At 38.6% G+C, this 15,548-nt stretch overlaps 1 protein-coding gene across 17 annotated transcripts in view; it reads left to right on the top strand.

Annotated features, from left to right (window-relative positions):
- RYR3 (ryanodine receptor 3) overlaps window positions 1–15,548 on the top strand; it is a 551,551-nt gene that overhangs the window by 117,677 nt on the left and 418,326 nt on the right. For 11 of the 17 annotated variants that reach the window (XM_054027209.1, XM_054027206.1, XM_054027207.1 and 8 more), the window contains exon 5: window positions 7,406–7,426. The exons of the other annotated variants lie outside the window; for them this stretch is intronic. In XM_054027209.1, the coding sequence (XP_053883184.1) occupies window positions 7,406–7,426 (21 nt within the window). The remainder of the gene's footprint in view (window positions 1–7,405; window positions 7,427–15,548) is intronic. 17 annotated transcript variants of the gene reach the window in all.

The following is a 15,548-nucleotide window of genomic DNA, read 5'->3' as shown; positions in this document are numbered from 1 at the left end:
CCAGAAAAGGTCCATCCTCACACCCACTGTGAGGAAGGCGAAAAAACCACACTCCACTGAAGCCAATTCTGTTGGTGTGGGAAAAATTCCTTCTCAGCCCCCCTTTAAAAGGGGCAACGAGCGTAATGCCCACCGCAGGTACAAACCCAGCCTGCCATTCGCCTCCACTTGCTGGCTACTAGGGGAGGGAGGGTGGGTGCTGGCTTCCTCGCTGCTTTCACATAGAGACTTGCCCCACCCAGGTTTCCTGTCTTTATGCACATTCGGGAGGTATGGGGGGCGGGGGGAGTCATTGCTGCAAAGTTGACCACCAAGCACCTTTTGCAGCAGTTTCTGACCTTCTTCCTCTCCCCGCCCTCATCCCCCAACCACAAAGTAGAGCTGTCCTTCTTTGGGTAAGCCCACACAAATTCTGCCCCACCTTTAATTGTGGTGCAGTCATTGTCCCGCAACAACTGACCATTTGAAAACAGATTTAGATTTTATCCGCTTGTAAAGTGGATGCATCAAAGTACTACGTAAGTATTGATTATGTTACAATGATTCTTATTTCTCCCAATAAAATGAATGTGTAACTCTAGCTATGATTAGCTATAATGAAGTGTGTACTGAAGTTTCCAATCTATAGTCAAGAGGCTATATTCTCTTTTCAAATAGGATAAATGTTTCCAAGCACTGTGTGAGTAACAGAACCACTGTAGTCTGTTGCATAAGGACCCGTCCCAGTGCTCACTAACTCAATGGGAGTTTTTCTCTTTCTTTCAGTGTGTGTGTGTTGAACCAGACCTTAAATATATTTTTAGATCATTTTATTAAGTTTTCTATCTATGAAGTTACTGCAGTGTTTCAGCAGATTCGCATATATTAAAATGTTCACATTAAAGTGCCATAGCCATGGTTCAAAATTAATAATTGGGTTGGTTGGAAATTTTAAACAGCTGCCCCAAAATGCCATATTAACAACATTGCACATTAACAAAATAAACTTTTTCATTTTAGATAACAAGCAATTTTTCATTTGCAAGCAATGCAAAAGGGAAAAAAATGAACACCGACACCCAAAATAGATCAGAAGCATGAGAGATATAGAAGAAATAGCCAAAAATATTATTTCACTTATAAAGATTTATTTTTGAGTATAGATCTTGTGTGGGATTTTCATTCCAGAGCAAATAAGTACAGTTAAGATATACCCCAAACAATTAACATTTTATATGGTTTTAAAGAAAATATTAACATGTTTTAAAAAGTTATTCAGTTTCTGCAGATGCTTCTGAAACTTGCTCCTTTGCGGAGGATCAATACAAGGCCTGTGTTCCACCACTTTGGTGCAACTTAACAGGTACTTAGTGCTGGCCCTTAACTTAACTTAGTGCTGGCCCTTAGCATGATGGCGAGTTTCACTTTGTGAGATGACCTCCCATTGACTTCAGTTGAATTTTGATGTAATCTCCAGAGTGCTTTTAGCATCAAGTCCTTTTCAATAAGGTTTTATTTTGGAGGAATAAAGGGTATTTTGGGGTCACAAAGACACAAACAAAAATTTAAAACTGGTGAATTTTTGCATTCCTGTAATTTGAACAGACTGGCAAACTTCTAGACCCTCAAATTCACTTTCTTACCAATTGTTTCTCTTTGCAGGTGCTAAAGGTATTCCTGTTCTTTTATATAAAAAAAACAAAAACAAAAAACAAAAAAACTGTTTTTAAATATAATCCATAATTCCAATGTCTTGATCAACAGTCAGGTCATATTAATAATAATAATAAAAAAAAGGCAGTATCGAGTCTACAAGCCTATTCTTGCAGTCCTTTTATGTGTGGAACTCACAGTAACTTTCCTGGGACATGCATATACAGAGGGCTTGCAGAATCAGTAATATATGTAAGCACATTATTTTTCATACTGTTCTGTTAGCACAAAATACTGCAGTTCATGTGTATATTATGTGTGTGTGTGTAAAGACATAAATTATGTATATTTACACATACATATAGAATATATATGATGATGTGGTATGAAGTGTTGTGGCTCATCAGAATACGTTTGGGATGGCTGGATTCATTACTCATGAAGATGTGAATATGTTATTCAAGTCAACCAAAAGGAGTGCTAATAAAGTATTTGCACCATAATAAGCCAACATGTATTGTACCTGTGTCACATATTTGACAGAAATACTATTTTAGAAGGGTTTTAGATATCTTAACTTTTTATATTAGGACTATTTTGGATATCTCTCCACCTGTAAAAATAAGCTGCTTTAGTACCACAAATTCAACTGTGCACTGCTCAGAGGAAAAAAAAAAAAGTAACTTTAATTGTTTTCGGTTAGTTTAATCATTTACAGTAGTGTAGACTCAGAGCAGAGTTTTTCACCCCAGAATATTCCAAATCAGGTAGGGATCTGAACCTGGGTCTCCCAAGCCAGGATCCTAACTACCAAACTACAGACAGAGTCTCTCTCTCTCTCTCTCTGTCTCTCTCTAAAACTCTAACACATCTCATTTTCTTTTCGATCCAAAACAAAAACAATCTTGGAAATGTTTTTCAAAATGGAATTGTTTTCTGACTATCCTATTTTTTTTAACCTACAAAGACAAACATCTTTTAAATAAAATGAATGTTATAGCCTAAAAGTTTTACAAAGATTCTATGAAGGCAGCTGACCGGATTGATTTTGTAAAATTTGGGGAGGAAATATACTTAAGTGCTGAGATTTTGTAGGCTTCATTTCAATGTACTGGTGGAGTTATCAAGCTGTGGAAAGTGGACAGACCTCTTTATGTATCAAACCTATAATGGGAAGGATTTTATTATGTTAAAAAGGAGACCCAAGTGCATGTGTCTGGAGATACATTGCATAAAAATATCTGAATCAGGATTTGTGTGTATATGTACAAGACATTTTGTGTATATTCGTGTCTCTCCATCTAATCATTGGAGCCCTATACTTAAGTTGGAGTTCAGCTTTCTACTTAAAGCAGTGATTCATTCACTGTGTTTTGTATGAAGAATATGGTGTCTTCTTCCCTAAATGATATTATACAATCTATGGGGCAGATCCTTAGCTGGAACAAATTGTCATAGGTCCATTGAAATTAGTGGAGCTATGTTAGATCCCTTAGCTGGTGTAAACTATCCTTGAGAGTCCAGATTGATTTTTCAAGTAAATATGTAAAAGCAGTTTCATTTACAATTAACTAGAAATCAGCCCTTTACGAAAGTTTACTTTTTGAGCCTTATGATTTTTTGGGCTCCGTTAGAAAATTAATTACTGAGTTTTGAGATTGGAAAATTGAGTCACCTTGTAGAATTTTTTTTTCAGCATTTGCAGGGTAGTTCAACTTTTAAAAACTATTATTGTACTAAGTTTTCATTTGTTGATATTCATCATAACTGTTTCTTTTTCTGTCACATTGTTTACTGCCAATTTTTATAACATCAAATGGATACTCCAAAAGCTAAGTATTGCTTTAAAAAAATGTTTCTAGCCTTTATGGTTATAGAGAAAATCTGTAAAATATGAACCAAGTGTTTGTATTCACTGGCTAGCAATGCAACATGATGTATTCATTTGTTAGCTGTGGCTCTTGCCAAAGGGTTTTCATGAAAGTGACCAGCTGACTCAGGAGTATAGTCCCTATGCTTACTGGGCACATTTAAGGATATGCTGTTCTGTGCGCAAGAAACTCTTGGTTGGAAATCCTTTCTCAAGCTAAAGACCCTGGGTAATTCATACACATTTTATATTGGTTAAGGTTCCTGCACACATCACATTAGGACAGCAACCTCAAAGGCAAGAAAATTAAAAGTTAAGTCATCTAACAGTACATATCCTTTACTCTTTCAGCCATGGACTGACACCTTACCACTAGCCTACATCGGTGGAGGGATAGGGGCAGACTCATCTGTTTGTGATGATGAGTTTGGAGGAGTTGTAAGAAGGTTGACATCTCTCCTTAGGCAGATGTAAGGTTGTAGTACATTGTCTATGGTTTATGGTGGTTGAACTAGCTGTGAGGTGTCTCTCTCTGGATGGAGGAGTAGAAGGTGTGCACTGTTAGATGGTTTAACTTTTCCTTGCTTTTGAGGGTTGGGATCAGGAACATCGTGTGTACTCTAACTACAACTCTTATACAATGTAGTATTTATGTGTGTGCATGTGTGTGAAGAGGTATGTTTGCAACAACAAAAATAATGTAAATTTAAAGTACATTTTTTGATTAGTACTCAAAGGTTTATGTTTAAAACTAGAGTCAGAACAAGCAAGGTCTGGGCCTATTGATTACACTGCTCTACAGCCAAAATGCTTCTGAAATAAATGTAGTCAAACTTTACTAATTCTGGGTCACTGAGAACGAAAATGATGCTTAAAATTGTTGATTGGCTCTAGTTTTCAAGATATGCTATTGGATCAGTATATACGACCTTTGACTTGGGAATGGCAAAGGATAAGTGAGTTATAAAGGGAAGGGATCTCAATTTAAACCAGAAATGACTAAAATACATCTTTGACTGGATCTATGAATAAATCTATGACTGGGTTTGGACAGTACTTGCTTTTTAGGCAAAACAATGAATGATGTAATCTGAAGCTGGTATTGCGTCATACATGATATGAATTGCATCATGTTATTCCTAGAAGTCATGGATGATGCAATCATTATGAAGCTTATATCACTCTGCTGAACAAATTGCCCTATATCAGCTCTAGAAATCATACAGTGTCGTGCTCTCTTATTTGTCAGTGTTTGATTTTGCAAAGGGACACATTTCTGTTTAGCCAAAGTGAGCAGAGATGCCTCGTACTTGTGTAAACAGTGCAGATAACTTCTGCTATGTTTGTGGTGCGGTGACTTTTGCATCACAAAAGCGCAGTATAACCACTATGGTTAAGAAAGCCTATCACCTTTATTTTGGCTGCAAAATTGGAGATCAGGACAAGAGGTGGGCCCCACACACATGCTGCAACACTTGTACAACAAATCTACGCCAGTGGTTGAACAGGAAAAGGAAATCTATGCCTTTTGCGGTGCCAATGATTTGGAGAGAGCCAACAGATCATACCAGCAATTGTTACTTCTGCATGGTGCCTCCAATTGGGAAAGGTGTGTCAAAGAAGAAAAAGTGGACTGTGCATTATCCAAACATTCCATCAGCTATACGCCCAATACCCCACGGAGAAGAACTGCCAGTTCCTGATGCACCAGAATCATTCTCACTTGAGTCAGATGAGGAAGAGCATGAAACTTCTGTTCCTGAACCATCAATGTCACAGGGCCCACATTTTCTCCCATCCTCCTCCTCTGAACCACACCTCATAACACAAGGTGAACTGAATAACCTTGTCAGGGATTTGGAATTACCCAAGAGTAAGGCAGAGCTGTTGGGCTCCAGACTACAGCAGTAGAATCTCCTGGCAGGTGATGTTAGGGTTTCCATGTTCCGTGACCGTCAAAAGGATCTTGTCCCATTCTTCTTCATGGAAGGTGATCATGTAGCCTGCAACCACACTGATGGTGTGATGGCAGCCCTCAACATCGTTCACGATCCAGATGAGTGGAGACTGTTCATTGATTCATCGAAGACGAGTCTTAAAGCTGTTTTACTCCATAATGGCAATGTTTTGCCAACAATTCCAGTTGGTCATGCAGTCCATATGAAGGAAACCTATGACAACATGAAACAACTTTTGAGGTGCATAAACTATGACCAACATCAGTGGCAGCTTTGTGGCGATTTGAAGGTTGTTGCTCTCTTGCTTGGTCTGCAGACTGGATACACAAAGTACTGTTGTTTTCTCTGCGAATGGGATAGTCGTGCAAGAGATTCCCACTACATCAAGAAAGATTGGCCACTCCGACAGTCATTGGAGCCTGGGAGGAAAAGTGTTCAGCATTCACCACTTATTGAATCAAGGAAGATTTTGTTACCACCCTTACACATCAAGCTGGGTCTGATGAAGAACTTTGTCAAGGCCATTGACAAAACACAAGCAGCTTTCAAGTACCTCCTTGAAAAATTTAAGGTTAAGTGAAGCTAAGATAAAGGAAGGTGTCTTTGTTGGGCCTCAGATTCGTGAACTTCTTCGAGATGATGCATTTGACCATGCACTGCGTGGCAAGGAAAAGACAGCATGGAAAGCCTTCCAGTTAGTGACAATAAATTTTCTTGGAAACAACAAGGCAGACAACTACAGGTTGTTGGTGGAAAACCTCCTCAAGGCATACAAAAGCCTTGGTTGCAACATGACACTAAAGATACATTTTTTGCACTCTCATCTAGATTTTTTTCCACCGAATTGCGGAGCAGTGAGCGACAAGCACGGCGAGTGATTTCACCAGGACATTGCAACAATGGAGCCCATCAATGCTTGCAGACTATTGCAGGACAGTGACAAGAGATACTCCATTTAATGAATACAAGAGACAAGCCAAGGAGCGCTGAGTAGACACTGAATAGGACTAACCTATGTACATAATAGTTTTTTGCCTTTTGTTTCATAATACATTTTATTTATATAACCTTTTGCTGATTTTTAAAGTGTTACATAAACAGGACAGGTGAAATATTATCATGTAAAGCAACCATAAACACATGAAAAGACCTAGGTTTACAATTTATGATTAAAACTCTACTCTCTACACAATATACATAGACATAAAATGTAAAAACTTAAATATCTTAGAAACAGTAGCCAATCATTTGTTTTAATTGTCATATTTGAATTCAGCATATCAAAATACATAATAAATAGCACATTTTATCTCTGAAGCAAACGACTTCTCAAAAATTGTAGACCAGTGATCAGACCTGTTTTGCTATAGCATTCATGAACACAATCAAGTTAATTACTGTCTTCATGAGAAAGTATGTGTGACACAATAAGAAAGAGCATGAAAGAATCAGTTTTTGTTCAAGCTGATAAAACAAAAGTAGTAAAATATGTTTACTAATCTGTTCCATTGTCTGTCTCTGTGTCTCTCTCTCTCTCTTTTTTTTTTTTAATGGTAAAAGCAAGGGCAGCTAATTTTTTCCTGACCATTTTCCTTGGCTGAATTCATCCTTATAAATGTTATGATGCAACACTACTGCAATACCATCGCAGTGATTTACAGCTTCTTGCTGCTCATTTTATACTATAGCATGCAGCTTACTAGCCAGTTTGCTGATGGTATCAGTACTGTGTCAGTAGAGAATGAATGTTGAATGTTATATCACTGTTTATTTGGGTCAATTTAAAAATGCCTGACAATGGTAGATCCAACCTTTAGGTGAGCAATATATTTATATTGTTTATTGAACTATTTAAAAAATACAAACAAAACATTTGAACACATCCACAACAAAATCATATGCACAACTAAATTTTCATTTATTGTTTTGTTTTTCACTTTGCTAGCCTAGTGACCTCTCCGAATGGGTATGTTCTTCCTTTCTTCATTTAATATACATATAGTTTGCATGAATCTGACTTCAGTTGTACTTTTAATAAATTAGACCTTTCACTTGTAAGTGATCAGAACAGTTTCATTCTTTGTGCCTATTGTTTCTTGTGGTTTTAGATGGGGCCCACACACCTCCAAGCAAACGATAAATCAGTCAGTTAAAATATTGGTCTCAGCCAAGCTGAATTATTTGTCCCTTAAAATAATAATTTTAAAATTTTAAATAGAGGACCTCTGAAATCTTAGAAATGTCTGAAGATCTTTGATCTGAGCGTTCAGAAATTATTCATCAAACTTTAAAACTATTGTATTAAAATCTAAGGGAAGCATGCAGCCTCTCTTAACCCAAGTTACTTAGAAGCCCTAATACAGCTTCAAATGCTATTATGCAGTTACAGTTTTGCAGTTACATATAACTGTGGAGTGCATAAAAAGCTAGTGAAAAAATTACCTACTTTCTGTGGGCTCAATTTTGCACCTTATTTAAAATAAATAGTATACTACATTACCTATAGCCCCATGAAATCAATTGGATAATGTTCAGAGCAAGGTGGTCCTTTAATGAGCAAGAGTGGCACTATCAGGCCCCACATGCCAAATCTATGGCATTGTATCTTTGGCAATACAGTAGTGACGAATGCTAATTCATCACACTGTTTAAGAAAAATCCCCAAACTTTAAGGTCAAACTAGCTTTTTACATTTTGCGATCTCATGAGTAAAGGCATTTTCAAGTGAAAGAACATATAAGATTTAATCTACTTACTAATATTTCTCTCTCGTTCTCTATCACCTACTTTTCTGAAAACAGAACTTCTGTTTCCGTGGAATTGTCTTTCAAGGATGAATTATTTAGTCTTTTTTAAAAAATTCTAAATATGCTTGCTATGCAGTCTGGGTATTGTTTTGCAACAAGAATAACCACTGCTTTCTGCCCTAATATTCTATAAACACTTGCATTTTTCTTGTGTTTTAGTAGATATACAGAAGCAGTAGTTGAGCATTTGTAATGATAGCCTTTGCCTTCAACAAAAGTAACTTATTAACTGTAAGGTGATTGATTAAAATACACTTTGAAATACTGCATTAACATACATAACTCTATTCAAGAGCCTGCAGTAGCCTATGATCTTAAATGTCTGAATAGAAAAAGCATTTTGTTTTCAAGCATTTTGAGGTTGCAATTAGCTACCAAAATCCATATTCACCAAAAATATTGAAATAAAAAATCTATTTTATATAGATTTTTGCCTCCATTTGAGTTTTATTTTTTCATGATTTTAGTATTCATGAAAAGGGTTGTTTGAAGAGTTTAGCCAGTCTTTGAAAATTTAACCTGTTTGCTCTATCTGGTTATGAATTGAAGACCTGGATCATTTGTGCAATGCTTGTGAGTGATGGTCACTTCAGGTGAATGTGACCAAACGCACTGCATCTGTAACAGTAAGAAGGATTCAAACTGGTTTCACAGGGTGGATTAGAAAGCTGAATTTATTCTATCTGCAGTTTTTATCCAGATGAAGTGATGGAGTAAAGTAACACTAACATGTTTTAAGTCCCCCGTCCTCCCCCGATGATTCTATTGAATGTAACAAATCTATATTTTTATTTTTTCATAAGCTGTGCTTCTTCTCTGCTATATAAATAGTGAAATGTATAGGATTATGATGGCAGAGCTGGCTTAAAAACAAACCTGACTTGGTGTGCTCATAGCTATGCGTTATCCTTTTGAAATATGGTAGTACGTGCCTAAGCATTTAATCTCATAGATAAAATCTGTAGGTCTAGTATTTGATTTTAATATAACCCCATTACTTTTCTGCTCATAGTGTCTTAATTTTCAAAGAAAATTTGATGCACAATTGATGTTGTAAGGATGACTTCAACAGTTTTGTGTAGAATAGTAAAGATAATAGATCTCATGTAGAAATATGATTTGTGATTTAAGTTGGAATATATTCTGTATTATTAGTGGTGATTTATTAAAATATGGCAGATGCTAGGATTGTGGGCCTAATTCAGCAAATCACCACAGTGAATAGTCCCATTGAAGACAGTGGGACTGCTCATGTGAGTAAAGGTATTAAGGTCTGGGCCAATGTTTGGAGTGTTGAAGACAGGCTCACGTGAAACTTGTTTCTGTAATTATCAGCAGTGGCCTCAGAATTTTCAATGTGCTGTTTCTGAAGCAAGCGAACATTGCTGAAATGAACTTCCCCTAACGTACTGAAGTTCCCCTAAAAGCCATTATTTTTAAAAATGGTTTCAGTACTGCATTGCAGATGTAAGCTAGTTCTTTTGTGTAATAGCGTGGTGTCCAATTCATGACCTTCATGGGCTCTCTTAAGGAAAATGTGTATTTGATTACGAATGTGTTTCTTGAGTCATACCATGCCACTTTCAAATGAAAGTGTATGAACAAAGTTGGTCACTACCACTATCTCAACTGCCTGTCATTGCCTGCAGCTTCCGGAGAAGCTCTGATGTGATCCTGGAGCAGTCTGAGCACCTGCTCTCCCCATGTGTTGCTTCTTATGGAAAGGAGAAGAGTAGATCTGGTTGCTCTATTGCGTGATTATCTGCCATTCTGTGGGAGCCCCAGGGAGAGCAGAATAGGAGCTTAACTGCCTTTGCTTGACCCTAGGGGAGTGTCTAGCAAAAAGACGGCACTGCTCCCCCACAAAGCCACCCAGGACAGCCCAGGAGGCAGTGAGGAAAGAAGGGAAGATGAAAACCCTTAGCTAATTTTGGTTTCCTGATTTTGCCCCAGCTCAAGTTAGAACATTTTAGGGGTTGTTCTGACTTGCACCAGCTAGCAACAGTTCCCCAGGGAGCCATACATCCACTGAGAATAACTGGAACACTGAGCCCGCAGAGCTCATGCATAGGGATTCCTGTGTCCCAGCTGGGGGTACTTCCAGCAGGAGATTGGTAGATTATTTTTTCATTCTTTGCACCACTGGAGTGGCATAAAGTGAACAAAATAGGAGAGAGAATTTGCCCCTAAATATTGATTGTTTTCTCCTGACCTCCTTCAAATAATGTTTGGCCTTGGACTGAAAAGTTTGAATACCTATTGAACTATTATTACTTTGAACTATTGTGTTTTTTTTCCTTATTTCCAGTTATTTGGAATAACATTTGAAGTATATATTCCAACCATTCAAATGTTGTAACTCGGTTAAATATTTAATCTCTCCCTAGCTTTACTTTATTTAACTCCTCTTAGATACTTAGCAGTCAGGGAAATTTTTCAAACATGGCCTCTGAATTTGCATGGAAACATTTTCAGGCTTGGAGTTTTGGGCTTAGAAGCTTATTTTTATGACTATGAACAGTATTTATGTAAATCCAAGTCTGGAGGACTCACAATATTTCTTGTTTCAAACTGCATGCCCAGAAAGTTGGCCATGCAAATTTAGCAGCTCAATTTCGGCCACTTTTAAAACATAGTACTTTCAATAAACTATATATATTGGGTAGGTAATAATTTAAAAAATTGATTTTATACATTATATTTTAAATTATAAAAATAAATCCTGTTCATTTGTGTCTTTCTTTGGATTTAGTGTTAGAAATTGAAATGGTGGTGTCTCAACCATGTTTGTATAAAATAAGCTTTTCCCTAAAATACCAGTGTGGGCCTTCTGCATAATACTTTAATTATTATCATGCTGATTACCCAGTTGTGGAGGTACATTGATACAGATTGCGTTCAGGTAAATATTGTAAGGATGTTAGAGTCACAAGGAAGGACGTGTCTGGGTTAGTAAGCTCTTTAGGGTAAGCATCTTCTTATTCTCTGTCTCGTGAAACATCATGTACCTTTAAAGCATTATGTCTCCGTTTCATAATACTAACTCATTTAGATTATATATAGTATATGGCTATTGCCTTATTTAAAAAAATCAGCTTTGACTATTTTTGTGACCATTATTCACATGCACGTTTTGAAAAAATCTGCAGTTTTGCCCACAGGTCAATGGAGAGATCCAATGAAGGTTTCTGTGCTGCACTAACACATTACACTGTGTTAATTTTAGAGTCCTAGTCCATTGGGATATAACTGATTACTTTATTTATTGTGTTGTTGTCCCTCCAAGGAGGCAAATGTCAGCCCAAGTGGGATCTAAACACTTTTTAATAACGCTCATAAATTTGTTTATTCCACAATTTACTTTTTGTGTAGATTGCTGTTGACAATTTTAAATTTACAGTTTTAATTTATTGTTCCAGTTGTTTTACTTCATTGTTGCTTGCAAATAATAAAGTTTATTGCTGCCTTCTGGATTATCCTGATGGTACCAGAATGATTAATTTTCTGCAGTCACAATGGAAGAAAAATAGATTCTGATGCTGTTTTTGAGATTGATGCTGCTGAGGCCACTGTTCTGCAATAAGAAGCTATTTTTTATTTTTAACAAGTTTTTAGATTTTTAAAAACATCAAAAAATCCAACTGTAAGTTTAAGGCCTTACCTTTGGAGATGCTGAAAACCTACAATTTCCATTGAAGACAAATTAGGGGTGCTCAGCTCCGCAGAAGATTAGGCCATTAGTTGATTGAAAACCACAGACATCTGAAAAGTATTGGGAAGGGAAACAAAAGGAGAATTAGGGATGTTTTAGTCTAAAATTAAGCAGTTTATCATATGTTTGTTTACTTCAGTACATGGACCACCAACCATAGAGACTTGGAGGACAATCCATACCAGAATATTAGTTAGAAAGCCCATATTTAATAAAGGGACTGTGATTTATGGATTGGAAAAAATAGCTACAAAATATACACTATTATAGTTGGCTTTGCTAATAAACACAGCAGTGCAACTACTCTGAAAGTCTCTTTGTAAATTAATAGATTAAAATATATATTTCATCTGGTCAGTCACTGGTTAGACAAAGGAAATATTTGCACCTTTTGGCTTTACATGACGTACACCCTTTAGTAACAGAAGCCTAACAGACCTCAGATGTTCAAATTGATCCTTCATGTACACCAAACCAGTATTTTTATTGTATTGACTGGGTGTTTTAAATACCTTTCACAGGTATCTGAACAATTTCAAGATAAAAATAAAAGTATAACAGTAAAGAAAGCTTTGTCATTAATAGCTGGAGAGAGAAACTGTTTTGCACCTGACCTTGAAGTATTGAGAAGCACTTCAATGAATGTTAGTATTCTACCACCTTAAGCCATATCAGACTTGAAGACAGCACAGAGCCTAAATGATGCAACCAGCCAGCTATCTGACATAGATTATAGCCCATGCTGTGACACAGTTGTTACAGTGACATATGAATCACAGCATCTCAAAACTACATGAACAGCTTGAAAAAGGAAAGGGGAATACCAAGATGTCTGTATACAATAGTTCATCTCATCATCTCTTTCTGTTGTAAATTTATTCTTCCTATCATCCTCATACACTTTTATTTGTCATTTGTGCTGTCATGTGTTTTATTTAGACCACACGCTACTTAGGCAAGGGCCTGTGCATGTACGTGGTGGTATAAAAATAATAATAAAAGCTGAATTTGTCTTCATTTTAATGGTAATGAATATACTATAATTTCTATCAAAGTTGGAATTCTGACTTGTGAAACCTGTTGCTTCCTGAGCCAGGACTGGTGGATTCTTTCTCCTTGTTTTGGAGCCACTTTTCTTACTATTTGTTAATCCAACATTGGAATAGCAGTGCCTAGTGGCATATAAAAAGCACTGCAGCCATTCTCACTATGCCAGGCTCTGCTCAGGGAAGCCAGAGCTCCTACCTCTCTTCCCATCTTACAGTGCCAGCCTTTGCACATCTGGAATCCTGACCTAACTGGTGCTGGCTGTATACTCCCAATACTCTCTTCTCCAATTTACAATTAAACAAGTACAATAATTCTGATCCTAGTAATGATAATATCTTGTGGGAAGTGGAGGTGTTGGGAGTATGTTACCAGAGGAGGGAAAGGAAGTTAATACTGACAGCTGGTCTCAGCTGAGATTAAAAAAAAAAAAAAAAGAAAGGCTGCCTCTTTTCTCCCAACCAGACTGCACATGCTCTACATCCCAGCCACACTCTCAAAAGGAATATGTCAGGCTTGCCTTCAGCTGCTTGGGACAGAAAGACTGCTGCAGGACTCGGCTTTCTAAATTTCCTTACTTAGGCTCTCCAAACTGATTTTCTTTTTTCTGGCTAAGACTTCCACGGGCACCTCAAGGTTCAGGTTAGTTAGGTTAGTTAGTGGAGTAGAAATTGCCCTACTGTAAAACTCCTCTCAAACTGCTTCAGTAGTCAGCTTATGTTGCCCTAAATCAGTGGTTCTCAACCAGGGGTCCGGGCCCCCCTGCCCTAGAGGGCCGTGAGCAGGTTTCAGGGAGTCCGCAAAGCAGCACCAGGGTTAGACTCGCTGGGGCCCAGGGCAGAAAGCCTAAGCCCTGCCATGCAGGGCTGAAGCCCGGGGCCCTGAGCCCCACCACCCGGGTCTGAAGTAGAAGCCTGAACAACTTAGCTTTGCGGAGCACCAGGTGGCATGGGGCCCTGGGCAATTGCCCTACTTGCTACTCCTTAATGCCGGCCCTGGCTTTTATATGCAGAAAACCAGTTATTGTGGCACAGGTAGGCCACAGAGTTTTTATAGCATGTTGGGGTGGGGGGCTCAGAAAGAAAAAGGTTGAGAACCCCTAACCTAGATAACTAGTTTGCATTCCCTATCCCATTCTCTGGAGATTTCTCCAATTTTACCCTCAATGTGTTAAGTTCCCCCTTCACCTCATCTCATCATAGAATCATAGGACTGGAAGGGACCTTGAGAGTTCTTCTAGACCAGTTCCTTGCATTCAAGGCAGGACTAAGTATTGTCTAGACCAGTGGTCTCCAACCTTTTTATACCCAAGATCACTTTTTGAATCTAAGGAGAACCCAGGATCTACCCTGCCCCTTCCCTGATGCCCTACTTCTTCCCCAAAGCCCCCCCTCCCCTCACTCCATCCCCCCCCCCCCCCTTGGTCGCTCTCTCCCATCCTCACTTACTTTCACTGGGCAGGGGGTTGGGGTGCAGGATGGGGTATGGGGTGCTGGCTCTAGGAGGGGGCTTAGGGTGCTGCCTATCTCTGGAAGCTCCCGATTGGCAGCGGGCACAGCGAGGCTAATGCAGGCTCCCTGCCTACCTGGCCCCACACCACTCCCGGAAGGGGCCAATGTGCCTCTTCAGCCCCTGGCGGGGGCACCGCCCCTGCAGCTCCCCCGGCCAACAGGAGCTGCGGGGGCAGTGCTTGCAGGCAGAAGCACTGCGTGGAGGGATTCCCCTGCCCCCCTGTCCATGGGGCTGCACTAGCCGCTTCCAGGAGTGGCGTGGGGCTGGAATAGGCAGAGAGTCTACCTTAGCGGCAGCCACACTACACCGCTGGAGATCCTGGCCACTGATCTAGACCATCCCTGACAGATGTTTGTCTAACTTGCTCTTAAAAATCTCCAACGACAGAGATTCCACAACCATCCTAGGTAAGTTTTTCCCAGTGTCCGACCTAAACCGCCCTTGCTGCAATTTAAGTCCATTGCTTCTTGTCCTATCCTCAGAGGTTAAGGAGAACAATTTTTCTCCCTCTTCCTTGTAACAACCTTTTATGTACTTGAAAACTGTAATCATATCCCCTCTGATTCTTCTCTTTTCCAGTCTAAAGAAGCCAAATGTTTTCAATCTTCCCTCATAGGTCATGTTTTCTAGACCTTTAATCATTTTTGTTGTTGTTCTCTGGATTTTCATTTATAGTCAGAAGACTAATTAATTACCTAGACACCTCAAAAATTCTACTTTTAAAAATCTCATTGTTTTTAAACCAATATCATGATTTTGGAGGCCTGATTCTTGATATTTTAATGTTTGCGGTTGGCAATGCTGGGGGTTGCATACAGGTGCATGCTCTCAAATAGCTGTAGCCAGGAAGAGAACTATGAAGGTCAATTTGTGTCCCACCCATAAGCCGATGGACTTCACACTCTGCTGGTTGGACATATAGAAGTGACAATGTCATATGTTGTGCCTTGTGTTTTTTCACATTGTCTCCTTCCTGAGCATTGCACCCCACCCTCACCACATGTAATCCC

Source organism: Malaclemys terrapin, chromosome 4 (genome assembly GCF_027887155.1).
Source record: "Malaclemys terrapin pileata isolate rMalTer1 chromosome 4, rMalTer1.hap1, whole genome shotgun sequence".
NCBI classification, from domain to species: Eukaryota; Metazoa; Chordata; order Testudines; family Emydidae; genus Malaclemys; species Malaclemys terrapin.
Note: the sequence above shows the minus strand (reverse complement) of the source record. Positions and strands in the feature narration are given on the sequence as shown.